At 46.1% G+C, this 27,665-nt stretch overlaps 1 protein-coding gene across 4 annotated transcripts in view; it reads right to left on the bottom strand.

Moving 5' to 3' along the window:
* Positions 1-27,665, bottom strand: part of SH3GLB1 (SH3 domain containing GRB2 like, endophilin B1) — a 316,467-nt gene that overhangs the window by 131,865 nt on the left and 156,937 nt on the right. For all 4 annotated transcript variants that reach the window (XM_085602119.1, XM_085602120.1, XM_085602122.1 and 1 more), the window contains exon 3: positions 2,465-2,593. In XM_085602119.1, the coding sequence (XP_085458245.1) occupies positions 2,465-2,593 (129 nt within the window). The remainder of the gene's footprint in view (positions 1-2,464; positions 2,594-27,665) is intronic.

Here is a 27,665-nt window from a genome sequence, read left to right as displayed (position 1 = left end):
TGGTATGTTTGGTGCTGCTTTGTGGGCCCCCTGTGCTTTATCTAACCCCCAAAGCTTGGCCAATGCAACAGATTTACCTACCTGCAAGCAGTGTGGCTTGAAGCACCACCAGTCTCCGTTGAAACGCATTAGGACAAACTCCGATTTTGACCTCTGCAATCGACTGCCCCTGTGCTGCTGGTAGTGCAGTTTTGGTACTCACCTGACCCTTGCTGACCTTTGGTCCAGAAGACTGGAACTGTAAGTTGCGTACTTACCGGTATAACCGTATTATTGTTCTTCTTCATAGGATAACAATGAACTGTTCAGAAATGTAACTAAGTGTCGACTTACCATATAGCGAAGATCTTGGTCTTAAAATAAAACGCAAAGCTTATTTTTTTATAAAATTGGCGTGGATATCCGTCTTGAGTTGTGTGTCAGCTATTGGTCACATGTGTGCAATATGTCTTACACTGTGTTAGGCCTAAGGCTGCTCGACCACAAAACCACTAATAGAGTATCTTAGGCTTGCATGGAGCCCTGTACGCTTCGGGGCTATCTCTGGGCTCTGTGCACTGTATAACCAGATAGTGTCATACCATAGGCAGCGCCAGCTTCCTACACCAATGAAAGCTATACATCCCTGCACCAGAAGACTGAGACCGATATAACAGTATATCACTTTTGTAGCTCGGTCATCGGGGCAAAATAAATACAGATTAAAACATTGGCACTGACTTCTATGTATTCCTCCGTACTTTAGTTTTTCCATTCAACTATTAGTTTCTTTAGAGAAACCATAATCGATCTACACTGATGCCCATTAATTTTGAATTTTGGTTCACCCATGGGTCTCACAAAATTCACTACAAGTCGGTAGAAACTTCAAAAAGAGGAAATCTAGATTGCACAGAAATGGTAAAAACGTGTTTTTTTTTTTACAACTCTGCATCTTCCTGAAAACAGAGATTGTGGGCTATCTTAGCAATTGTTGATGCCGTTTTAAAACAAAACAACTTTTCTTGCAAGCAATTCTTTCCCAATTTCCACCAAACCTCACCGCCGGCCCCCAACTCTCCCCCATAAAAACAAATATGTCTACAAGGGAATCCACAAACCGTGGCTACTTTTAGAATCAACAACATGTGGGAAAAAAGGATGCAAATTTAGCTTAGATTTCTTTTGCATAAAAAAAATATTAAAGCTTTTGCGCAAACTGCCTGTGGAAGGAGAAACATCCGCAATTAAATTACTAAACCCAACAGGGTTCCACCCGACCGTATTTTCTTAAAGTATGAGCACAAGATAGTTTAGATACATGCTTTTTAATCTATCAAAATTTCTGTATTGACATGGTGATGGCAGCTCAGTGCACTAATACATCCCCTACACGGATATGTTTAAACCACTAGCTCATATGACGGCGTATCAAATGAGCCTTTCATCTTCCTGAGGTTGTGTTGGGAAACAAATGTCTGTTGCATGTCTCTAGCGTTAAAAAAAAAAAAGGCAAATGTCCATTCTACAGATACACCCATTATGTGTTTCTATGGTTAATTTTCATCATGTGATGCTGCAGTGTTTTAAGTCAGGCATATGGGATTGGGCGGATTCTTCCCTAGTTCTATTGCCTTTTCTGAAGAAAGACTGATGTACAAATTGTTTTTCCACAGTTCAGTTGCCGTTTCATAGATGATCTTGACATGCGACTGAAGGGGTCAACCTTTAGCAGTCTTTCAGGGACACGTAGCCAAATCTGACCCAGCCCTACCAATTTTAAGCAAAAAATCTGCAGTATGATGACTCTATCCCACTCCACTGGCCTTTTACAGGTGATCTAGGCAGGACACCAACAATTTGTAAGCCCCTTCAAGTAGCTAGTGATAATGCCACCAGTGATACACTCTGATCCAATTAAGTTTACTCTTCAGAGATGATTCTGGCAGGTGACAAGACATGTAGCATGTGACAAGTCAGACTTGGCTGTTGGTTCAGCACTTGACATGGGGCCACTGCGAAGATCTGTTTTACTGCTACCCAAGCTTAACACCCTTTCAGAAGCAGGTTAAGGAGAGGCAGTCATGCATGCCATAAAATACAAATGAGATCATTAGCAAGACTAGGCAGAAAAGAACTGGCTATATCAAGATTATACAATTATACATGAAATTACTGCATTTTCATGGTCGGATCTATGGAGTGGTTTGAGATTCATTCTAAGCACATGAAAAATAAACACATAGAAGACGTGAGAATCTAGACACTGAAAATGGCTCTCAAAGGTTCAAAGTTTGAAGAATATTTACATGTTCAAAGGAACACTGTGACTGCTACTCACTAAATGTGTCGATGAACGAGGACAGAACTCCACCTCAACAATCCATGTGGCTATTTGTCAGAGATATTTTTGTGCTGGATAGTAATGAAAACAAAACAGAATGGCAAGTACATTATGTACCAGCGAACACTGTACTGCACTTACCATATGCAGTACCCGGACCAAATTCATTTCCTGCATCCATCATGTACTGCGACAACTGTTCGGGGTTGTTCAGACGGGATGGCGCTTTCCTGTCCAACTTCTCATACACAAACTCCTCTATTCTGGCATCTACAATGAAAAAATAAAAAGTTCATGCAATGCAAATAAGCAACACAAGTCAAGTTCTCCTAAAAGGTCCATAAAATCAGGTAAAAGAAATCTAGCCAAAACATGCATCTGCACTGCAGGAAAAACTAGGTTGGTAAAGGAACATCTTTACAGCAAAACGCCCGTTTTACTCAAGCTATTAAAAAAAATAGGAATGTCAGCACACAGCAAGATGAAAACAGAAAATGGTTAATGTATGTTCTGATCTACATCCAGGCAAGGTAGACAAAAACCATACATTTTAAAGAAAGCAATTCATCTTTAAAGTTTACTTACAGCATTACCTTTGATTGTGACATTTGATTTGAAACGTTTTCCCAATTCTAGAAAGAAGAGAAAAACTGCATACGAATGCAGATTAATTATGTATCAATCATCATGAACCGTGCTTTTGCCGGTATCAAATATGTCAAATACATTACCCTTCATAACCCAGTCACATTTAACCATTTGTGCCAATAAGGGGAAAAGCAGAGATGATATATATATATGTTAACTCCTGGGCCTTAGGCCCTCATAGTGCATAAAAGACGACATGGACGCTGTGAAGGTGGTACTGATAACTAGCCACGAGCACGTGCACTCGGGCTCTTTTATTCGCGGGGTCACCTGACTGGTGACGTCCGTGTTGGATGGGTGAGGGGGTGTGTGCGGGCCAGCCCTCGGGGGAGTGGATGGCAGAAACACTAGACTGTCCAGCAGGACACAACATTCCTCCCAAATTTTAATAAAACGAAAAACAAACAAAAAGTCCAACCTATGGGAAAGGAATGAGAAAAACAACTAAAATAAGGGAAGTCTCACAGTTCAGAGATGTAGTTCGCAGGACAGCGGTGGACAGGTGCAACTAGGAGCACCCGGACGTCTTTGCACATGTCCATACTTTAACCAGGTATATCTGGGGACGAACATGGTGCTGATGATATCCGGACCTTTCAGCTTCGCGTCAGTTGAGGGATGGTCCACCTATGTGATGTTCATCGGTCCAGCGTACTCTTGCTGTGAGGCAATTAGTGTCTTATTGTTCAACATGGGTGTATCAGGAGCGTATAGATGAGTCCACTGTAACACACCGGACGATTGTGTCGCTTGATCCTTTGACAACAGTCTTGGCATTCTGTGACCTGTTGAAATTCTCGGTTGGATGGCCTGGCTACTTCCTGGAATCCATTGGTGGGGGAACAGTAAAGTCCATCTCTCACGCTCTGGGAGGCCCCTTGGATGAGTTGCCCCGGGACTGCATATGGGCTCTGACTCTAGAGCCACCGCCTCGTCACCCGTGCAAACTTCAGGAGTGGATGTGTCTTGGTCAGAAAACATGCTCTCGCTCCCAGGATCAGGACATGCGCTGGTTAAACAGATGGTCACTATATTTTCGGATCGTCGCTTGTTCTGGCAAGTGGTGTAGGACTCCAGTTATTGTACTTGATGCTTCAAGGATTGTAGTGATGCACATGACAGATGATGGAGTGGCAGTCATGAGAAGACTGTACAACAGGTGGTGTTGACTGGCAGTGACTTGGGGTGACTGGCGGACCTTTGCCGTCATGATCCTCGTCGTACGCTGGGTGCAGCTCTTCTTGTTTGGCATGTGTGTGTGCAAACAGGGATGCCCTTTCCTTTAAACAACCGGCGACAGGTGGATGACGGTCACTATGAAGAATGATGTCACCGCACCCCATTGGCTGTCGTGTCTTAGAAGGTGCACTCAGGTGATGGTGCGAGTACTTGTTCTGGTCCCCTTTTGTTGATTTCCACTGCGCACTTGTTGTCGTCTGTTTTCCTGGGATAGGACTGTCACCGTCCTATATCTCTCCACTCCTCATCTTCTCTAAAATGTGGTGACAGACCACGTAATGCAGGTCGCTTCTTGCTGCAGTGGCATCTTGCTGCAGTAGCGTCTTGCTGCAGTAGCATCTGGATACAGTGGCATCATGCTGTGATGGCATTGTGTTGCAGTGGCATTATGCTGCAGTAGCCACGCAATGCAAGTCGCTTCAACACCTGCTCTGAAGAGTGGCGAACAGCCACGTACCCCATGTTCCGTCTGTACCTGCTCTGAAAATGTGGCAAAATAGGCCACGCAATGCAGGTCGCTTCTACACCTGCTATGAAATGTGGCGAAAAGCCACGCAATGCATGTTCCGTCTATACATGCTCTGAATATGTGGCGAAAGGGCCACGCAATCTCACAGGGACCTCCTGCTCACTCCGTCGTGTTCTCTGGGCTTCGCATTTTCTCCAGTCATGGACCACTCACCGGTCCGGTCCTGTCCTGTCAAATAGGACTGGGCGTCTTCTCAGGTGCGTCAGCCATACCAGGGACGGCAGTGGAGGTAGGTGTGCTTTGATGGATCCGTACTGCAATGCCTTCCATACCTTTCTTCTCCTTGACAGAGTTTTCCGGCTGTAATTTCGGATCGCGGGGGGAGATAAGTATCTCCCTTCTCTTGCGCCACTCAGAGTGCAGGAGTCTCCTCATGCCTATAGAGGACTGCTGCACACCACAGTCTTAAGGCATTATCGGAGGCACTCTGTGAATAGCTTCTGGCCCACTGCTGATGTTGGTGCAGGTAGGGTGATAACACTCTCTCTCCTTCCTGCATTCGGGCCACACGGGGCACCTCTCTCCTCTGTGCTTTGCAGATGGCGGGTAATCGCCCTTCTGCCTATTCTTCGCTCGACAGGCATTGCTCTTGCATCTTGAGATCCTGCCTTGTTTCTGCATGCTTGGCAGGGTTGGTAACTCCTTGTAAGATTCTTCTAGACAGTACTGGGGCAGCTGACTGGCACACATTCCTCCATGTATGAATTCACTGCCCATGCGCACCAGTGAGTAGACACTCCGTATGTCACGTACATTGAACGTAGTGGCTTCTCCTCTCTTGAGCTGCCTGCTTATGCGACCAAGCACTGTCCATGACGGTTCTTTGTTCTCACGCACGTCATCCTTTCTTGTGCTGAAATAAGGGCATCCGTGATGCAGCTGGGCATTGGCTTTCCTTAGGCTTTGCGAGATGGCTGTTCTTGAAATCATGGGACCCTTGGCAGTTTCTTTGGTTGTGCAGCTTTGGGGTCCCTGGTGCTCCTTGTGGGGTTCAACTATCTCTCCTTCAAATGATAGGTAGCTACTAGGAGTGTATGGCCAAACTTGTGCTACTTTGTCGGGAATGAAAACCAACTCGAACAGGTAAAGACATGTAATTGTACACTACGTGCTTGTCCAATGTTACGGTAATAGACTTACTTTATGATCGCACTGCGGGCCTCTCTAGACCGTGCACTGAACCGTGGTTTGAAGTGAGGTCAGGGGGCACTTCATGCCATTTGACTCTGGATGGCAGGACTGTTTTGTCACTGCGGACAGGTATTATCAACTCCACGGGACCTCTCACATTGTGTGTGTCTGTTTAGATGCTTCAGGCAAAGATCGTGGGGCCACTGCAAGCACAGCCAATGCAAAACAGCTTGCTTTTTCTTTCAGAATGCTTTCCCACACTGAGGCAGCCTCATGAACAAGTGAACCGTTGATGGCGGGTGCGGTGCTGCTGAACGGCCACCAGGTGGCACTGCTGATGTCTTCATCGGGCGAGTTGCTTCAGCAAAAATCGTAATGTTGTGAACAGAAACAGAGCCTCATCCAGAGCGTTGATGGCCCGAGCTCGCAGTGTGAAAGGAACAATACTTATCGGGTGACAGGTGGGGATACACTGCTGGTTTGACTTCAAGATTGCTTCTTCATTTTTTTTTTTTTTTTGTATTGAGCCTGGCAACTCTTGCAGGCTGATTGTCCTGGTAAAGATCAGGGCTTGTTGCCCACAAGTCATTTAGGTACTGTTGCAGCCACCTTTACTGCGTGGCTTACGGTAGCTGTGGTGCCGCTTTCTTTATTGCTGTTTTAATTCTTTGGACCACAGGGAGGTGGCTGCCTCTGTTCTTGCCTTGAACATAGGCTGCAGCCGTTTTCCATTTACGGGCCAGTCTCTGCCGCTTTAAGCCTCAATAACCAGGCAATCGTCGCTTTAAATAGATCCCAAAAGCAGTTTCTCAACACTACGGGCCTCACACAGCTCCTTTGGTGCTTTGATTGCCGGCCTCGTGGAGACAAGGATTTGCAGCCACATGACGGGGCACCTTCTCAGATGTAAGTCTCTCTCGCATGGGGACACTGCCGCTAATGGCCTATGATTGCGGGACCACGTGGCGCATGCAGTGGGGACAAGTAATCACACATGAGGCATGTTTGCTGGTGTGGGCCGGAAGGTCCCGAGAGACCTCCGCCCATTTATTTATACTCTCTCTGGCCACGCCTGGCCAGAGAGTGATACATAGTGTGTGTATGCTTCTGGGGGTTGCAGGCTAACATAACAACTAGACCGTTGCATCCCATTTCAAATCAGTTCTTTTCTTTTCCATCCAACTTGCGCACTCCATGCGAACTCTGTTAGTTGGCTATTCGGTCGCTGGTTCGGGCGCAGGTTGTACCTGTGTCACACTGTACTCATTCTCCGGGTAGGACTGACAGTTCCAGCTTCGATGTTCACCCCTGGCAGGTCAGTCTCCTCTTCCTCTCGTGTCGGTGTCAGATTCTGTTGTGGTTCATCGGTGTGAGCTGGTCTTGATTCACTTAGGGTCACATCTGCACTTGGTGCATGTCCAGACACTGGATGTTCATTTCCTGTCTCCGGAATTTCTTTAAACCACGAAATGTTCCTGGTTACTACTTCTCCATTCCGCTCCACCGTTACTGCTGTTCCTCGGACCTTTCGTACCGACCATGGACCGTCCTCATAGGGCGTCCGGAATTTACCTCCACTTCTCCTGTTTCTTATCAGTACCTTACACCCTGGCCGAACGGTACAGACTCTGGCTCGCCTTCGCTGACTTGCCTTTTCATTGATGGTGGCTCTTCGGCGCTGTGTCGCTGATGCGTTGTATGGCTCCGGCTCCCAGTTATCAGATACCGGAAAACTGTCCCGCCGAGGCCCTGCTAGCATCAACGACCATGGGGTTCTCTGGGTTGTGCAGTGTGGTGTGCTGCGGTACTCACGCAGGAACTTTTGTAGTTCTACCTCCGGATCTGTTTGCTCCGCTACTGCTATGCGCAAAATCTTGTTGATGGTCCGCATAAACCGTTCCACTTCGCCGTTGGCTTGCGGCCATTGTGGAGTTATGCGGTGGTGTTTGATTCCTAACCTGGATAGGAACTCTTTAAATTCACCTCCTTGGAATGGGGGTCCATTGTCCGTCTTAATGGTGTGTGGTAGACCAAAAAGTGCAAATGTCTTCAGGAGTGCCGGGGCTAGATGATTGAACGCCGTGGATGGTAGAATTTCGACACAGGGATACTTTGTGTAGCTGTCCACTAACACTGCCGTGACCCTCCCATCGGGGAAACTCCCGAAGTGTAGGCTCACCCACGACCAGGGGGTTGGGGCAGGGTCTTCCGTTATCACCGGGGCTGGTGATTCTGCATTCCCTGTCAGTTGACATGCTCGTCAGTTTTTGACTACCCTCTCTGCAGCTTCCTCCAGTCCTGGGAACCATAGTTTCTCTCGCAGTCGGGACTTCTTGCTTCCGGTACCCTGATGACCTTCATGTGCCAGGACAGTGACTCGGTCTTGCAGGCTCTGAGGGACGACGATGCATGACCCTCTTAAAAGGATACCACACTCTGCAGTGCTTAGTTCGTCCCGGACCCTCCATATTTTCCCTAGCCGTGTTCCTTCTGCTTCATTCCACCCATGGATGTTGTGGAGAAATCCATCCCATAATCCTCTTGCTATCGCGTCCATTGTTCTTTTGAGGACCATGTCCGACTCCATGTGAGACGTTATTTCTTCTTTTGAGACTGTCTGCGGGCATGCCCATTGAGATATCATATTGACGAATTCTTCGGTTTTTCGTTCTTGATTAGCGTTCATTTCTTTCTGTTGCGCTGGGTGTCGTGACAAAAAGTCCACTGGATTTTTGGCGCCGGGACGGTATACTAGCTCCATCTGGTAGTGTTGGAGTTGTATCGCCCAGCGTTCGATCCTCGGTGGGGGATGTGGCACCGACCCTCGGAACAACGGAAGTAGTGGTTGGTGGTCTGTCACCACTCGGAATGGGTGCCCACTGACATATAAGTGGAAATGGTTGCAGGCCCATTTGATGGTGAGGGCCTCTCGCTCTATTTGAGAATATCTGGCTTTAGTTGCTGTGAGCGCCTTGCTAGCGAACGCTAATGGTACCCAGGTTCCCGGTTCCGTTTCTTGGGTCAATACTGCTCCCAACCCTACGGGGCTGGCATCTACTATCAGTTCCGTCTGTCGATTGATGTCGAAGTATGCCATTGTCGTGCAGGCTAATAGGGCTGACTTAACCTTTTGGAACGCCTCTTCCTCTTCTTTAGTCCATTGCCACACCGCGTCTTTCTTTGTTAGCCTGCGTAGAAGTTCAGCGATGGTGGCTAAGTTCGGGATGAGCCTCCCACAGTACGTGGCCATACCCATGAAGCTTCTGACCTCTGAGGTAGTGTTGGGTGCAGGTGCTAAATGAATCGCTTCTGACTTCTTCGGGTCCACCTTCACTCCATCCAGACCAAAGACATATCCGAAGAATTCAATAGAGCGCTGAAAGAACTGACACTTATCATTATGGAGTGTCACTCCATGTTCGGCTAGTCGTTTTAGAGTTGCTTTGAGTCTGCGGTGGTGTTCTTCCAGCGTTGCTGAGTGTATTAGGATATCGTCACTTACGTTTATGACCCCTTGCAGGCCTGTTAGTACTTCTTTTACGGCATTCTGGAATATCTCAGCGGCTGAGGATATCCCAAAGTTCAACCGCCTATACCTTCGCAGGCCCAGGTGCGTCGAAAATGTTGTTATGTATCTGCTGTCTTTGTCCAGCTTCAGCTGGTGGTATCCTGCATTGAGGTCTAACTTGGAAAACCATTGTGATCCGTTCAGATCTGCTAGAATGTCATCAACGGTGGGCGTCAGATGCCGTTCCCTTTTGATTGCTTGGTTGGGCATCCTCATGTCGATGCATATCCGGATCTTTCCTGGTTGGCGAGGTTTCTCAGCAATCACCATCGGGGACACCCACGGAGTCGGGCCTGACACTTTTTCTATGACTGCTTGCTGTTCGAGTTTCAGTAGTTCTTGTTCGACTAGCGGTCTTAAATGGAAAGGTATTCGCCGGTGTCGTAAGGCTACTGGCTTTACTGCTGTGTCAATGTGCAGCTTTATGGGCGGCCTTTTTATGTTTCCTAGCCCTTGAAACAGTTGTGGAAATTGTTCCAGGATGTCTTCCGTTTGCGTGGTTTTTACGGCGTTGGGGAACGTGACCAAGTTGAGGTCTTCAGGCTCCCAAGTAGAATGTCGGCTTCTTTGTCTACAACATGGAACGTTGTAGTGACCTCGTGATCTTCTGATTGGACGGCCACTAGTATCTTCCCTTTCAGTGGGAGCGGAACCTGGCTGCCGTATGTGAGGATTGGACATGAGCGCCTGATAGTGTTGGTAACCCATGACGTTAACAGAGGCACCCGTGTCTATCAGGGCAGTGACTGGTGTTCCAGCTATCTTTATGTCACAGGTTGGCTGTGGGCGACGCTGCCGTTTTAGGTCATTCACAAATGATACGAAATGGCACTCTTCCTCCTCTTCTGATGACGAGTCTTCCAGGTATTGTCGATGCGCAGGCCCCGAGCTGTGTGTTTTCGCTTGTGTCGGTTCGTCTAGCGACAGGTGTTTGACTTGTCTGTACGGTGTTTTCCTTCCCGACAATCCTCTCGGCCTTGCACCTCCTCTACTCACGCTTGCGAAATGATTGGGGATGCTACACTTGGTACATGTTTTCCCTCTTGCCGGGCAGTTGTCCTGTGGGTGTTCCTCTTTTCCACAGTACCCACATTGCGATCTTTGTGACGTTCTGGTGGGCCACCTTCCCCGGCCTCCACGCGGCATCGTGCGTAGCGCGCCGGCTCGCTCTGTCTTAACATTCCTTATCTGTTCTGTCGCAGTATGAAGAGCCGCTTCCCTTGCAGACGCTCGGACATCTGATAGTTTGTGCGATCTTGCTAATATTAGGATATCTTCCAGTGAGATGTGAGGTTGGCGAAGGATCAGATTCCTCAAAGTTTTGTTTCGGCACCCTTGAATTAATTGCGCACGTGCTTCCTTAACCGGGTCATCCCCGTGCATGTGCTGGCCAGTTCTCAAAGACGGGCGTGAAACCCATCCATAGATTCACCGTCTCTTTGACGTGCTTGTCGCAATTTGAAACGCTCATAATCTGGGTTTAGCTGAGGATCAAAATGCGCATTCAGTGCTCTGACCGCCGCGTCATAGTCTGTTGCTGGCCCTGTGTTCGGCAGGTGCGCAAACAATTTATAGATTTCACCCCCGCGAAATGCAATAGGAGCGATCTTTTGACCTTATCGTCTGTTTCTCTCGTTGCTATGAAATAGTTATCGAGGGGGCCTAGCCATACCTTCCATCTTGGTGACGCCGTCGCAGGGTCAATTAATTCACTGAATGGGGGTAACGCGCTTACTTGCGAGTGCATGGGCGCTGTTGGTGGCGCCTGTGTTACTGGTTGCTGGCTCGTTCCTGCCACCGCTTGGTCCACCATTTCGAACGCTTGTCCAAACGACTTGCCACCTGCAGCGCACTTCTATAAGTCTCTATTGGCGTGATGTAGCACGTGCCTTGCCTTCCTGTGTTGATTCAGGTGTGCGTTTTGCCAGGAATTGTATTCAACAGTTGTCGTTGCCAATGCTTGTTTTGCAGTTCACTAGTGAGACGAGCTGTCGTATTCTTCCTTTTCCGTCTGCATGCAAACACTCTGTGTATGTCCCCCTTGTTGCTGATTGAGAGCACTGGAGAGATTTGAGAGGTGTGCCCTTTGCTCTTGCCAATGTTTTTTTTTTTTCCCCAATCACAGCCTTTTAGACGTTACTGGGCCTATGCAAGCAATGCGTGTAAACCTCGTGTCTCTCAAAACCTGTTTCATCGAACCGTGGCATTAAACCGGCTGTTAGAACACTTCCCCAGATGCTCGCCGCTTAGCGGCCCTGCCGTGCACGTGCCTTCTGCTAGTCTTACCGGCCTTTCGCCGTCGCAGTGGTTCGTGTACCAGACTCGCGCCTGCACTGCTTTGCTGGTGCTCGTGGTTGATTTCAGCACGCGCGCTGACGTGCACTGGGCCTGGGCAGCTGCTGCTCGTCGTCAGGACTCGATGAGGGTACTGCAGAGGGGCCGCCTGGCCGACGCCGGCTCACACGGTCTCCGGTGCGCTCTGGAAGAGTTGGAGGCGCGCTTTCGCCTTGTGGGGGTTGGACAGCGAGGATTCTTGCCCACCCTCGTCGCCAGTGTAAGTCTCTCTCGCATGGGGACACTGCCGCTAATGGCCTATGATTGCGGGACCACGTGGCGCATGCAGTGGGGACAAGTAATCACACATGAGGCATGTTTGCCAGTGTGGGCCGGAAGGTCCCGAGCGACCTCCGCCCATTTATTTATACTCTCTCTGGCCACGCCTGGCCAGAGAGTGATACATAGTGTGTGTATGCTTCCGGGGGTTGCAGGCTAACAACAATTAGACCGTTACATCAGACAGCCACATCCTGGGAAGCACGCTGGGTGCCGGCCTCCGCAGGACCTCCTTCACCGCAGTGAGTCTTGTCTCTTTAATGAGGTCGAGCGGTCATGCCAGGTGCAGCTTCAGTGAATTACGTGGAGGGGTGCTTCTTTCCCCTCCCGATGTCTCTGCAGTTTATTACTCGGCGACGCGTGCTGCAGACAGTCACTTTCAGCTCTCCCATAACTTTATGGCCGCACTGCTCAGCCACGCGCCTCTGCAGCATACTCACTCACTTAAACGGGCACTCACTTAACAGGCTGCGCAGGGGCCGCGGCGGTACACTGGACACTCCAGTACCCTGCCACTGCTACAGCGGCACTTCGTCGCCCGGCTCCCTCTACCCCGCGTGAGTGTTTCATTTGTTTCTCATTCCATCCCATGTCGGCCCACACCACTGGGGGTCTAACCTCACTTGAATGCTACTCCAATTAACCACAGATCACAAGCTGTATTGTCCTTGCTCTACCCGTCCACAGCAGTCTTCTTCCGCTTCCCTCACCGCGCGGGGGAAGGGGGGGGGGCTTGAGTTGGCGCCGGAGCTTCCTTGTTCCGCTACAGGCAGAGCTCATCTTCCTCACGGGGAGCTGGTAGGTACTCCATTCTCCCTCCTCTGCGCAGCAGGCTCACCTTCTGCCTTAAATGGGGGGTGGGCTCTCGTGGACCTCCTGCTGATCGGGGTCGCTCGCTGCGTGACTTACTTTGTGGCGAATGGCACCGCAGTACACTCTTCAATGCGGGGTGGGCTCCCGCTCATCTCCTTCACCCCGGGGCTCCACAAATGCCACGTGGGTCTTCCGATGATAGCTTTGCCATCAGCAGGGGGTGCCCTTAACACAGGCCGCACACATCCTCCTTCACATAACCGTCACAATCTGTGGCTGCACACGTGGCCAAATCCCGCTCGTCGCCAGTGTTAACTCCTGGGCCTTAGGCCCTCATAGTGCATAAAAGACGACATGGACACGGTGGAGGTGGTACTGATAACTAGCCACGAGCACATGCACTCGGGCTCTTTTATTTGCGGGCTCACCTGACTGGTGACGTCCGTGTTGGATGGGGGAGGGGGTGTATGTGTGGGCCAGCCCTCGGGGTAGTGGCTGGCAGAAACACTAGACTGTGTCCAGCAGGACACAACAATATATTTACTCAGCTTACGTTTGCTGATTAATTATATAAATCATCATGAAACGTGCTTTTGCTCGTTTCAAATATGTCAATAACATTACTCTTTATAATTCTATAACATTTAACCATTTGTGACAGTAAGGGGAAAAACCAGCGTACAAACACTTCTTTTCATAAGTTCTGAAGAACAAAGAGTGTGCTTAAGCAACAAAGCAGGAAAAGTGAATGTTCAAACCAAACACAGTAATGCGTTGCAACAAAAGAGCAGAGACATTTAACAATATACGTATTGTCATTGTTTGAAAATGTCAATACAATCATACCATTAAACGCTGTATTCCTTGGTGGAAAAGTTGAATTCCGATCACTGTTTTTTCGTTCTGTTCTTTTAAAGAAGGTTCAAGGAATCTTAACGGCAGCAGGTACTAGTTGGTTGTTCGAATATAGCATTGTATCCTCATAAAACATCTCACTTTCAATCATTGTTATCCAGTCACGTGTTCCCTGTCACTAACGGACTGCTTATCCTACCTGGCGTTGCAGTTTCCTGGTCGCTCTTCTGGATTCACGCTAGCGCTGCTAGCGCCCGCAGCCTTCAGCGTCTCCCTGCCGCCGCCGAACTTCCAGCCCTTGCGGCCGCAGTGTGCACGGAGACTACAGCCCCCAAGAACCCTTGCGGGGGAATCCCGCCAACGTCATCGCTATTGCGCACAGAGGCGCATAAATCCACTGCTAGCCTCGGCAGAGCGGGTGTTCCCTGTCACTAACGGACTGCTTATCCTACCTGGCGTTGCAGTTTCCTGGTCGCTCTTCTGGATTCACGCTAGCGCTGCTAGCGCCCGCAGCCTTCAGCGTCTCCCTGCCGCCGCCGCACTTCCAGCCCTCGTGGCCGCAGTGTGCACGTAGACTACAGCCCCAGAGACCCTTGCGGGGGAATCCCGCCAACGTCATCGCTATTGCGCACAGAGGCGCATAAATCCACTGCTAGCCTCGGCAGAGTGGGTGTTCCCTGTCACTAACGGACTGCTTATCCTACCTGGCGTTGCAGTTTCCTGGTCGCTCTTCTGGATTCACGCTAGCGCTGCTAGCGCCCGCAGCCTTCAGCGTCTCCCTGCCGCCGCCGCACTTCCAGCCCTCGCGGCCGCAGTGTGCACGGAGACTACAGCCCCCAAGAACCCTTGCGGGGGAATCCCGCCAACGTCATCGCTATTGCGCACAGAGGCGCATAAATCCACTGCTAGCCTCGGCAGAGCGGGTGTTCCCTGTCACTAACGGACTGCTTATCCTACCTGGCGTTGCAGTTTCCTGGTCGCTCTTCTGGATTCACGCTAGCGCTGCTAGCGCCCGCAGCCTTCAGCGTCTCCCTGCCGCCGCCGCACTTCCAGCCCTCGCGGCCGCAGTGTGCACGGAGACTACAGCCCCCAAGAACCCTTGCGGGGGAATCCCGCCAACGTCATCGCGCACAGAGGCGCATAAATCCACTGCTAGCCTCGGCAGAGCGGGTGTTCCCTGTCACTAACGGACCGCTTATCCTACCTGGCGTTGCAGTTTCCTGGTCGCTCTTCTGGATTCACGCTAGCGCTGCTAGCGCCCGCAGCCTTCAGCGTCTCCCTGCCGCCGCCGCACTTCCAGCCCTCGCGGCCGCAGTGTGCACGGAGACTACAGCCCCCAAGAACCCTTGCGGGGGAATCCTGCCAACGTCATCGCTATTGCGCACAGAGGCGCATAAATCCACTGCTAGCCTCGGCAGAGCGGGTGTTCCCTGTCACTAACGGACTGCTTATCCTACCTAGCGTTGCAGTTTCCCGGTCGCTCTTCTGGATTCACGCTAGCGCTGCTAGCGCCCGCAGCCTTCAGCGTCTCCCTGCCGCCGCCGCACTTCCAGCCCTCGCGGCCGCAGTGTGCACGGAGACTACAGCCCCCAAGAACCCTTGCGGGGGAATCCCGCCAACGTCATCGCTATTGCGCACAGAGGCGCATAAATCCACTGCTAGTCCCCGTGTCGCGGGACCGCGCGCGGGTCGGTGCCGGGCGAAGCCCGGGCAAAGGGCGGGCCCTCAGTGGCCGGGGTCGGCCGGGCAGGGCTCTGTTATTTTCATATTTATGTTTTATCGCATGTACATTTCGGATAGCTATCGAAGGCGATAAAACGGTGAGAGTGATACAACTATTGACTGGTCGTATATATATTTTACTCGGACTGTTGATTCTCAATATATCGTTGGTTTATTTATTCGTTTATTGGTAGTCCTTGTTTTATTCTTTTATAAAATGACAGCAAAAAAACTACGCTCTGGAAGAGTCTTAGGGGGGAGGTCATGTATCAAAACTAGATCCAACCCCATGAGGAATAAATTTGAACATAGCTTACAATTGAAGGGACAGATGCAGCTGTTTAAATTATGGGAAAAAACAGAGAACAAACATATGGAAGCTCCAGCCATTACTGACAATGAAATAATCACTATGACGGAACCACCCTTAGAGGTAGCCTCCGATATTAACCTTATGTTAACTACAGAAAAAGTCTCTTCCACCCCATTCCTGTCTAAAGATGTAGACATCCCAACATGTTTCTCTAAAGGAGACAATTCTGTCCCTATGAAAGCAGATTCGATTGGTTTTCGGATTAACACTCTTAAGGATATAGAAGATCAGGTGGAGGATACAAAAGAAATCTCTATCCCGTCTAGTATTGATCTAGAGTTGTGTGGTCGCTATATGAGTGAGAGGATTTTGAAACAGCCTGATCCTAGTATTTCCCTAAAAGGAGTAACGCCTTCAGGATTACGGTTATATAGTAGTACTCCTTCTATTACATCTAATGATATTCTTTCATTGGAGAGTGATTTGAAATCTCCGCAATTTAATCTATCAGGTATTTGCTCTCTCACTGCACCTGAATATATAAAAAATGAAAAACCAATCTCTGACTCCCTGATAGCACTTGAACATTTACTGACCTCTATATTAGGTCTATTGGGTAAATTTGTTGGGAGCACTGACTGTATTCTGGACTCAGTTACTGAAATACTAAAAGTACTAACTGCTAAAAATGCTGTGAACGGGTCTATTTTCCCTATCGAACCCGTTGTCCAGAATGTTCTTGATAGTAACATTCTATTAAGAGAAAATGTACCAGTGGGGAAGTCAGTAAAAGTAGACATTCATGAGCCCTTAACGACTTCTCCACCACTCTCTTCAAATTTGAGGTAAGAGTTGGAACCGACTCTGAAGGAAGAACAATTGGCAGCGGTTAATTTAACCGCTGGAAACAAACTTTTTCCTATTTGTATTCAGGATAAAAAAGAACCTGAAGGCACCGCAGTGATTACGGGGAAAGTAAAAGAAAAAAGTAGAAAGAATAAAGGGAAAAATAGGAAACCAGTTCGCAAATATAAGAAGAAAAGACAGAGGCAAATTATTTTTCAAAAGCATGAAAATACAGAAGTACTTGATGATATAGAAACTCCAGAAGGTTTATTATTGGAGACTTCCTCTATAGAGGTTGCTAGTGGTCTCACCAACCCTATACTTGATGGTCCCCTTGATGTCAGCACTATGAATGGGGGAGTCCTACGTTCCGAGGGTGGTGGGATAGAGCCTTCGATACTAAGGGATGAAGTTATAAGTAATATACCAACGGTAATAAGGGTACTTAATCCATCGGCATCTACTTTTTGCCCTTCAGTGAATGTGCCCACAAATTTAATTACTGTATCACTAAAAACTTCTAACCCATGTGTGGATACCTTGTCACTGGATTTTCTCCCCTTATTTGACTCAGACCTTAGTATGAACAGATCATGGTTGCTGAATTCCTTTAAGGACATTGAAAGCTTAAAACTTATTTTGTCAAGCGATATTGATTTGGTTTCTATAATAAGGTTTGAAAATGGTCCGCGCATAAGGGCAAAATTTTGTTCAAAAATAATTGCGAATCTTGTCCTTCAACAAGCGGAAACATTCCAATGTAGAGGGATTGATGTGTTACCCTTTCTTAATAACGGAAGGCATACGTTTTTTAGAAAAGGAGTTTCAGAGCTGGGTTGTCGGCAAGAAGACCCGACCACCCATATTAAAGATCTAAAGATACGGGTCTCTAGAGGAAAGCGTACGGTCTCTCAGGTACTTCCTCCCCCTGAAAGTTTGGTTCCTTCCTTAACAGAAGATAATCAACACTGGAATTGGCTCCCAGGAATTTTATCTAGTAATACAGCGAATAATTTAAGACCGCTTTTACATCTTTAACAGACAATTAAAAATCATATCCTGGAATGCCGCAGGGTTACATAATTCTCCTCAGAAGTTTGAATATCTATTCTCTTTGAATGCAGATGTGTTATGCATTCAGGAAACATGGTGCAAAGATTCCCTTTATAGGGGGAAAGATTATTTTGTATTTGAGGCCGCCGCCTTACCTTCAAAAAAAGGGCATGCGAAGGGAGGAATAGCCTGTTTTTTATCAAATTCATTACAATGGCAATTCTCCCATTATAAGGATACTAGTAATCTTTTTCAAATCAATAACTATTAATAATCTTGCGTCCACAGGTGGACGGACTTCTCTCGTGATTCTAAATGCATATATTCCACCTGAAGATATCTTTAATACTGTTCTGAAGCGAATGTTTTCTTATGTAAAACAATTACTAGAGCTTGATCACCCCCCATATATCTTACTTATGGGTGACCTAAATAGTAAAGTGTCCACCTCTAGTATAGATATGTTCAGAAATAAATTTAAGGAAGAAGCATATAATATACCCCAAGCAATCTTTCCTAGTAAAATAAAAACTAATAAAAGAGGAAAGATATTACTTGAAGAACTCAGTCATTTAGAGGGGCTAATTGTAAATGGTAGGATGTCTTCTGACACCCCAGCTAAGTTTACACACAGTTCTTATAGGGGTGAATCTATTTTGGATTATGTAATTACAGATTATGATTCATTTTCTTATGTTCAGGACATGATGATTTCTCAATCCTGCTTGAGCGACCATAATGTGATTAATTTAATAATCTCATTACATCCCCCAGACACTGAATCCTGGTCTATAATTAATAAAGGTGTTTCTATTCACTGCAAGTCTGGAAGGTTGTTCTGGGACCCTTCCTCTATGAAAGATGTACAAAAAATTCTTGCCCAAACCTTACTTGAATTAGATGATTGGCAGGGTAGGGAATTTCTATATTTTGAAATTTTTAAGGAAAAGCTTACTACGAGAGCTAAGAAAGTAAGAATACCCAAGAAGTTACACCTCCCTCCTAGTTTATTACTTCCCCTAAATAAGGAAATAAATAAACTTGTAAGACAACAGTACCTTAATAGAACTAAGGAAAAAGAGCACAAGATAGCCCTATTAAGAAGAAGGAGAGCTAGACTTAGAATAAAATTAAAAAGAGAAAAAGAAGACTCTCTCTGGATTAGGTTAAGAGAGGCTTCGGCCTTTAATAATTCTAGAGAATTTTGGTCCCTAATAGGGAAAGGATGTGGGGTAAGAACTTCCCCTATCCCTATCTCTATTGCTGAAGATGTTTGGACATCATTTATACTTAGTTTGTATGCCCCTAACAGCGTAGAGGGTGACAGCCGGGTCCCAGCCCTGAATAGTCAGCCTAATATAGAGCTTCCGACTGAGAAAACAATTGCTTCAGTGATAAAGAGTATGAGTGCTTCTGGAGCTATGGGTCCGGATGAGCTGCCCATGTCTATAATAAAGCAAGACGTTACTTCCTGGAGTAGGATTCTCCTTCCAGTATTTCATGCCTGCTTTCTATCGAGATCAGTCCCTAATTCTTGGAGGGGAAGTATATTAATCCCGATATTTAAAAAGGGAGAGAGGGATAATCCGGGGAATTATCGTCTAATAGCTCTATTGGACTCTATAGGGAAAATTTTTGCAAAATGTCTTTTGATTTTAATTTCTGAATGGATGGAACTAAATGATATTTTACCCTTGGAACAAACTGGTTTCCGTAAAGAGCATGGCACACTTGATAATCTAACAGCATTACAGGTGATTGTAGATAAATACGTACGTGTTCGTGGTGGTGGAATATAAGCGGCATTTATTGATTTCTCCACAGCGTTCGATAAGGTGGACCGTCCAACGCTGTGGAGAAAGCTTGCTACTTTAGGCATGCCGTTACAGTTACTTGAACTTGTAAAATCCCTTCACTCGAACACGTGGTGTAAGGTACTACAAGGCGGAGAAAGAGGTTTGTCTCAACCTATTCCTTCCCCTAATGGGCTGAAACAAGGGTGCATACTGGCCCCTATATTGTTTTCTCTTTATACGGCAGACCTTCCTTCTTCCATCTCAGTGTGCGACGGGATAGCCCCGATAATTGGAGGATCATCAGTATCAATACTAATGTACGCAGATGATATCCTCATATTAGACTTAACCCCGAAGGGCTTATCTAACCGCTTACATGCATTAAATCAATTCGCAGTAGCAAACTACATGAAGATTAACGCTTCGAAAAGTAAAATCATGTGCATTTTTGGAAAGAAAAAATGTAGGTCTGAAAATTATAGATGGGCCATAGGTGGCCATAGTTTAGAGGTGGTTAAAACCTATACCTTTTTAGGTAAAATAATCTCTGCAAACCTCAGTGAGAAACCCCATACAGACCATAATGCGCGTAAAGCATTGGCTCATGGAATGGGGCTTTGCTCCTTGTATAAGGCTACAGGGAAGAGACATTTCACATTATTTTTGGATGTATTTAGGGAAAGATCCCCGCAACCCTACTGTATGGGTTAGAATTAGTGGAGTTAAAACATTGGGGATTTTTACATAGAACGGAAGGAAAGATATTAAGAAGAATTACTTCTATTAACACAGCTTGTTCTATATCCTCATGTAGATTGGAATTCGGACTCCGAAGTTGTTGGGTACAGGGGTTGATTGCCCTTATAAGGTGGGTAGCTTGCTTAGCTAGAGGTAAAAAGAATTCCTTACGGGAAGCCATTAAAAATGAGCTTCTGGGCAATTTTAACGAGTTTTCCCTGTTAGTAAAAAACTTTAGAAAAGCAGCTACTCTGTTAGAGCTGGATGTAAGCATTTTGTTTTTACTTACTTCCTCTGAACTAAAGTCTAAATTAAAAAGTGTATCTTGGGAACTCAGTTATAAATTGGATATGATTGCCCAACAAGGAAAAACGGAAAGGCAACTTCTTTTAAATTCATACTTACCAAAGCTAGCACAACAATACCTTACATGGAATATCCCCCACAGAGTCCGTAGGTTATGGTACCTTTTAAGACATGATTTGCTCCCACTAAATACCCTCTTAGCTAAATGGTACGGTGTATCATCGATGTGTAATCTTTGTCATAATGCGGTACAGGATCGCAATCACGTATTGTTTATTTGTCCCGCTTTACGCTCATTGCGTTACAAATGGTTGAAACCTATCTGTTTACAATTAGGAATTTTAAATGTAAATACCTTCTTCCATGCACTTTATTGTCCGCCAAATGAAATGTTCTGTTTTAAACTTTTTAACTTTTTTAAAGGCTTTTTAGATATCTATTGAATGATATATAGAGAAATATTAGACAATTGTTTGACCAGTGAATATGATGTATTACTTTCTCATCCGCCCTCTTGTGATTTTATTGTAAGTATTGTTGTATAATTGTGTGTTTATTTTATGTGGCCCTCTTAAGAGAGCCAAAACATAATAAACTTAAACTTGTAAACTTGTGGAAAAAGTATCCAAACAATCTTAGACACAAATATTCAGCAATAATAATCGTTAGGGTCACCCTAAAAATATCTTTAAATAGCCAAACACGTTTTTTCTTTCACTTTCTTGCTATGTGATGAATTATGGTTTTGCAAAATAGGTTATCATTTTTTAAGGGATTTCATTTTATGTTAGCATTTTGTGTGTTTAATGCTCTATCTTTTGGGTGCCTGAGTTTAATGTATTTTTGGCAATATTCTGCTGTACGTTTTATATTGCGTGATTGTTTGCAGTTCTATTTTGCATTAGTTGTGAACAGTTTGTGATATTTGTCTTTATTTATTGGTCTACTTCATAACATATCTGCATCACTGTGACGCATACTAAATTAATTTGTTGGGAAAATTATTATATTTTGCACAAACTAACTAATGGAGGCAGAGGAGTTAGTGCTTGATTTGCCAGTTTAAACGTTTGTGAGAAGTTGGCCTGGCATATGCGGTCTCCTAGTTATAGGGACACCTTGCACCAGTCCATTTCGACTCTTATTGATGATAGGTTTAAGATGACCTTTAAAGAAAGCTATCCTAGTGGTAGCTGTGGAGAGCAGCCTTCAGGCTAAGTCTTGAAGGAGTGTTAAGCTTATTGTTTTACCATAATAACCTCTTGAATAACCAAATGAAAGAGTAGCCCACACAGGTATATATATATAAAACATATGTATTTATTCTAGACAGAATCCCACAGTCTCTTTATGAGGCTAGTGGCAAAGTTACCATTCAAACAAGCATTTATAAACACAATAAATAGCACAGGAATCACTGGGCCCCGGGGGGGGGACCAAACCATATATCAAAAAAGTGGTAAAAGAACCACGACAACTCTTGATTGTTGAAATAGACCTCCGCTGGGGCCCACAAGTCGAGAGACAAGGGACCGCGGGAGGCGGCAATTTGGAGTGCGTAAAAGGGCACCCACGGGCCACCGGAGGGGGCTAGGGCGCTGGTCTTTGGCACAATTGCTGTAGAGGGGTTGGCTCGAAAACGGGCCAAAACACAACTTCCCCACTGGTCAGGGTCGTGTGCTACGCAAGAGGTGGCCGGTGTCCTGGGGTATTGGGGATCTCGGCACCCACACGGTCCACGGTGCCCAAACTCGTTGAGCACACTCACTGGCCTCTGGGATGCGCTGGAAACCCACCTCAAGGGTGCCGGAAGTCGTCGAAGTCCATAGAAGCAGCGAGGTTCCACCCGGGTCACTTGCAGTGTTTCAGGTGCCTGCCAAGCAGGGGGATAACTCCTTTATCCCAAGGGAGATTTCTTCCGTCAGCTGGGCAGCAGCAAGTCGAAGGTCAAGACTGTAAAGTTCAAGATTAATCTGAGGCTCTGGGGCCACGTTATTCTCCTTTATCCCCAAGATTAGGGGAGTGTCCAGAGTAGTGTCCACCAATGGGTGGTGAGGCGGGAAAGGGTGGCTACACCCTCTCCCCTTTGTGTGTTTCCCGCCTGGGCGAGGGGCAGGATGCCCCTGAACCGGTTCCAAGCGGTGTATGCAGAATGAGGGCTCTGCAGCTGCCTACGTGCAACTCTGAAAGGACATTTGGTGCACCCACCCTGTTCCAATCCACATTATCCTGTCTGGGGAGATTCTAGCACCTCCCTGCCACAGGATCCCTATTGTCCAGTTGGCGAGGCTGGGGTTTTCCCCAGCAACAGCCAGCCAGAGTCTTGTGGGTGGCGGGTAGTAGCCATTTTGTACTACATGTGCACTTTTAAATTGGTGTCTCAATTCTGCCGCTTTTCCCATATCGCCCCTCTAGCAGGGGGGAATCGTACCCTCATGTCCATGGCTGGACTGGAGGTATGATTCCTACATGTTTGACACCAAACACGATATGGTTCTGTGTAGCCATTCTCAAGTTATCGCAATAGACTTATAATGCGGTTAAAAGTATATGGTATGGCTACACTACAAACAACCCAGCAATGATTTTACGAGGGTTGCAGAGAGGCCCTACTCAGGTAGGGGTCCCCCCTCACACATATCTCAGCACCCTGCCCTGTAGGATTAGCAAGGCCTGCTATAGGGGTGACCTATGAGAGTACATGTGTTGTAATGGGGTGGGATATAGGGTACCTATATCCCTGTAAGGGGTGCTAGCACCGCCTTACCCAGACTACAGTAGTGGTCTGGTGGTGTCAGTTTGTATGGCTGTCCCAGGGTGGCACAATAAGTGCTGCAGCCCTGGTAGGCCTACTGAGGGACCCATGCCCTGGGTACCTAGGGTACCATCTACAAGGGACTGTCAGGGCATCCTCAGCATCCAATTGGGTTTGTACCTAGGGTACTCACATCAGTTTTAAGGAGAAAGCAGATAGGCTGGGGTCCTGGATAGCAGGATCCCAGCCAGACTAGTCAAAAACCACTCAAATACCAGGCAAAAAGTTGGGGGCAACCATTAGTCAGATTCCACCTTCCTACAACGTTTTAATTGTCTTATGTTTTGAATGCAGCCCTTCAAAAGGTTTCCATCAAATTTGTTTTTTCTTCCAATGGAACAGCAGTGATTGAGTGTCCGGTTTTAATATTCTGTTCACACTCAATTGTACTAAATACATCAACTGTCCAAATTTCATCACGCTCCATGTGGGAGTATGTTAAATTTGATGAGGAATATACAATGTATATACTTTCCCGAAGGCGTCTATTCAGTCTGAGTGGACACTAGGCCGGATTTTGCCTGTGTGATGCATGCATAACTGCTTGGATGCCATATGGAAGTTTTCACGTGCCCAGTCACAAGGACACCAATTTTAACAAGGTACAGGGTCCTACACTGAAAGAGAGTGCAAGTAATGTACTCACTCTCTTTATGAGGAAATCCCTAAAATGGATGGAAGCTCATAAGCACCAAAGTGGTATTCTTCATCATCAGGTCCCTCCTCAATGTGGTTCCCAAGAAGCAGATACGGTAGGCACTCTATGAAGGTCTTTAGAGGGGAGTGAAAGATTGCATGTCTCTTTACTAGAGAGGCTCCTGGGACCTAACAAAATTAAGAATGTGCAAGTGACAGATTTTGGTGCAAAGACTTTCTTTTTACCTCACTACCATTAGAGCACAAACTAAATTTCACAGTGAGAGTTATACCTTGATCACCTACATATAAAAATACATGTAGCCTAACCGGGATTAGATTTGTGTTGTAGATTGGGTTTGATTTTGAAAACCGGGTGAATTTGTTGACTACGTGTAATGAAAGGTTGCATATATGGGGAGGATTCACAAAAGCATTCATAAGCACAATAATTAGTACAATCAGAGTTCTCCTGTACATCCTCTTACATGCCTTAGTGAAACGCCCCCAAAATGTTCAACTTTACATCTGTAAAATTGCTAAGCAGGCACAGTTCATTCCATTTGTACCAGCAATGTAGAATACCCATAAATAGTCTCATTCCCGAAGTTCTGGGGCCAGTTCACAAAAGGTATGTAAACGTAGGTCAGAGAGTACTACAGAACTATGACAGTGTACTTCAAATTGACTTTTAGAATAGCCCCAAAGTCTAACTGCATCTTTGACCTCGTTCTCCTCTCTCAACCATTTTCTGCCTCACTTATCTCCTTAATTCATCTTGTGTCGAACTCCTTTCCCACCCCACCCTGAACGTTATTTCCATTACTCATCCATCTTGTACCTCTGTACTCTTTTGTTACTCAGTTTCCTCTCACCAATTGTGTCGCTCAAACTTTGCCTTATCAGTCATATCCCAAGTAACTCAGTTAAATAACTTATGTCAGCTCTTCTCTCACTAGTATTATGCTTTGGCCTCCTCTCTCGTCCACTGTCTGTTTTGGCCCTCAATTCATTCCTAGTCCCACCACCTCCATCTTCTGGCTTACTATACTTCCTAATCAAGTTTGTAACCGTCTCTTTTCTCATTTGTTGTGCAGCCAGGTCTCATCACTCATCCAGCTTCTGCCTATTCCCAGACTCTTATCTGTCCAATTTCTCAAACATATTTTTCCCTGCAATCTTTCGTCTCATCAATCTTCTGCTGTGTTCCCATCCATCTGGTTTTCTACTATCCCTCCCAACTGTTGTGCATCAAGCTTCCCTTTCTAGTCCATCTCTTGGTTATCAAACAATGTTCTACCCTCTCATCCCCATTGATCCCCAATTTTCTCTCTCATCCACTGTTTCTCAGGCTCCTACTCTCATTCAACTTGCGCCTCCTTCCCTATTCCAACTAGGCATCTGTCACACTCTTGTGAATTATTACCCTTTTGCCAAGACTTGGTCCTTGCTCCAACAAGCAACAGCTTTGCGTGCTCGTTCACTTAGTGCCTGGACGTCCTTTCTTGTGCACCATCCCTTTCAGCAGACCTCTGCCTTGGTGTCCTGGCTTGTCCTATAGCATTTTTCAGACACTTTGTGCTTTTGTCCTCTCATTCTTCCAGCTTGCACCGCACTCAAGTCTCACAACAGCCTTTTGAGTAGATCCCTGCCCTCATCCTTCTTTGACCTTGTACATTCATCTCCGCTGAAGATAACATGTCCTGGTCCTCTCTCATATCTAAGCGACACCTTGGTCCCCCTCAGTCATATGGTTTATTTTACCCGGTTGTCCTTATTGTTTCAGGTCCCATCACACATTAACTATGTGTTATGTTCCCTCTCTCATCCATTGTGTCCACAGCTGCTCTGTTTCATCCACCTTAAAGTCTTGCGCCCCTACCTCAGACATTTCCTGCCTCAGTTCCCTCAATCATCTCTTATTTACACTGGCCTCTTCTCTCATCTAAACTGTGGTTCTTCCACAGCATGATCAGTCTTGTAGCATGGTTCTCATTCATCACATGACTTGTTCTTTTATCTCTTTGATCTGCTGTCTCGATCTCCACTTTCATCTGGCATGTGTCTTACCTCATCACAGCAGTTTACACCTTACTCTCCTCTATCACAATGAGGTGATCTGTGCCTCTGCCTTCAGCTAGGTGCCTCACTCTTCCACCCGGAAACTATCTTGTGGGTTTCCCCTCCCTCTTTAATACTCTCTACCCTTCCTGGTTTTGCCATATCTCCATCCTATCACTATAGGAACCATGTGGGAGGTCAACCCACCCCTACCCATTGTACCCTGTTCCCCTCACTTCATCTTCCATCATTGTCAACAAGACAGAAGGGCAAACACCAATCATTTTTTTTGCTACATCTCTACCATCATGTTGTCGATATCACATCTGGGTTACGCTAATATTCATAAAGTGACACAGACATGTCCCCTTTCCCCGCCTCAGAATGGTGTTCTTAAGACACCCTTTGATAAAGAATGTATAGAGTACGAGCAGTGAAGGTGTTGGAGTTGAAAACTAAGATTCTGTGCAAATCACTGTCTCCATGTACCTCCAATTCTAAACATACATTTACAGTCAGTCTCATCCCAGTCAAAGTCAGTGCAGTAGATCAGATATCTAATCCACTCTCACTTTCGGGAGAGGGCCTCTACTACAACAAATTACCACAAACAAATGTGAAGTGCACCGCACAGTCGAAATTCCACATTAATGTAATCCATTCTTTGCAAGTGATGTCCGAAAAGATCTTTATTTTTCCTTTTTCATAGAAATGGACATAAACCGGCCAACACGTTTCGTCCACTACATGTGAACTTCGTCAGGACTGCAAAACATACAAATACATATAATATAAAACCAGATAATAAAACATGTGCACTTGTGATATGTAAGAAAGACATATAAAATGACAAACAGTAACATTTAATATGTCAATTTATTTGTCTCTTACCTCTCACAAGTGTACATGTTGTATTTTTTGATTTTATAATAAATATCTTTGTATGTTTTGCAGCCGTGACGAAGTCCACATATAGTGGACGAAACACATTGGCTGGTCTATGTAATTTTCTATGGATGGGCACGCAACGTTGTCGTCTATAACATTCACTTGGACATAACTTTAATTGGGGGTGATAAAGAAAGAGGCGCAATAGCTGTATTGGCTTACTGTTTTGTATACAACGCATTACCACTCTACGTCTGGCCAAGACAAGAGCCGGAGCAGTAATTCTCCTTTCTGGGTAGGGAGATCTCCTTCAAACAAATTAACAGCACTATTCATAGGAAGAGGCAATCCTATGTTGTATCATTCCAAGCTCAGTTATTTTACCCAATTAAGTCTGCACTTGAAGACAGCACCAGGCCAAGTATACTAGGTCAGCCCAATCAAGAAAACATGTTGTGAATGTGGCTTCTGTGGTCAAGTTTGTAATAAAAACACGAAGAATTTATTACATTTTGATTTCTCTTTTAATTCCAAATCTTTCAGTTTCCCAGAGGTGATGTGCATAACTCTGAACAGGAGTGGGCCAGGTAAGCCTTTCCCTTTAATTGTGTATCACTGTATCTAATAACAGAGGTTTTTTTTATTATTGAGATTTTACAAAGCAATGCTATATACTCATGTAGTTTTTACTGAGTAGTGAAGATATATCAAGGCAAACGAGAACAAAATAATAAAATGAGGTTAAGGGGATCTGGGTAGTTAGTCTGACTCA

Source organism: Triturus cristatus, chromosome 4_2 (assembly GCF_964204655.1).
Source record: "Triturus cristatus chromosome 4_2, aTriCri1.1, whole genome shotgun sequence".
Taxonomy (NCBI): Eukaryota; Metazoa; Chordata; class Amphibia; order Caudata; family Salamandridae; genus Triturus; species Triturus cristatus.
The sequence above is the reverse complement of the archived record's forward strand: the minus strand, read 5'-3'. Positions and strand labels throughout refer to the sequence as shown.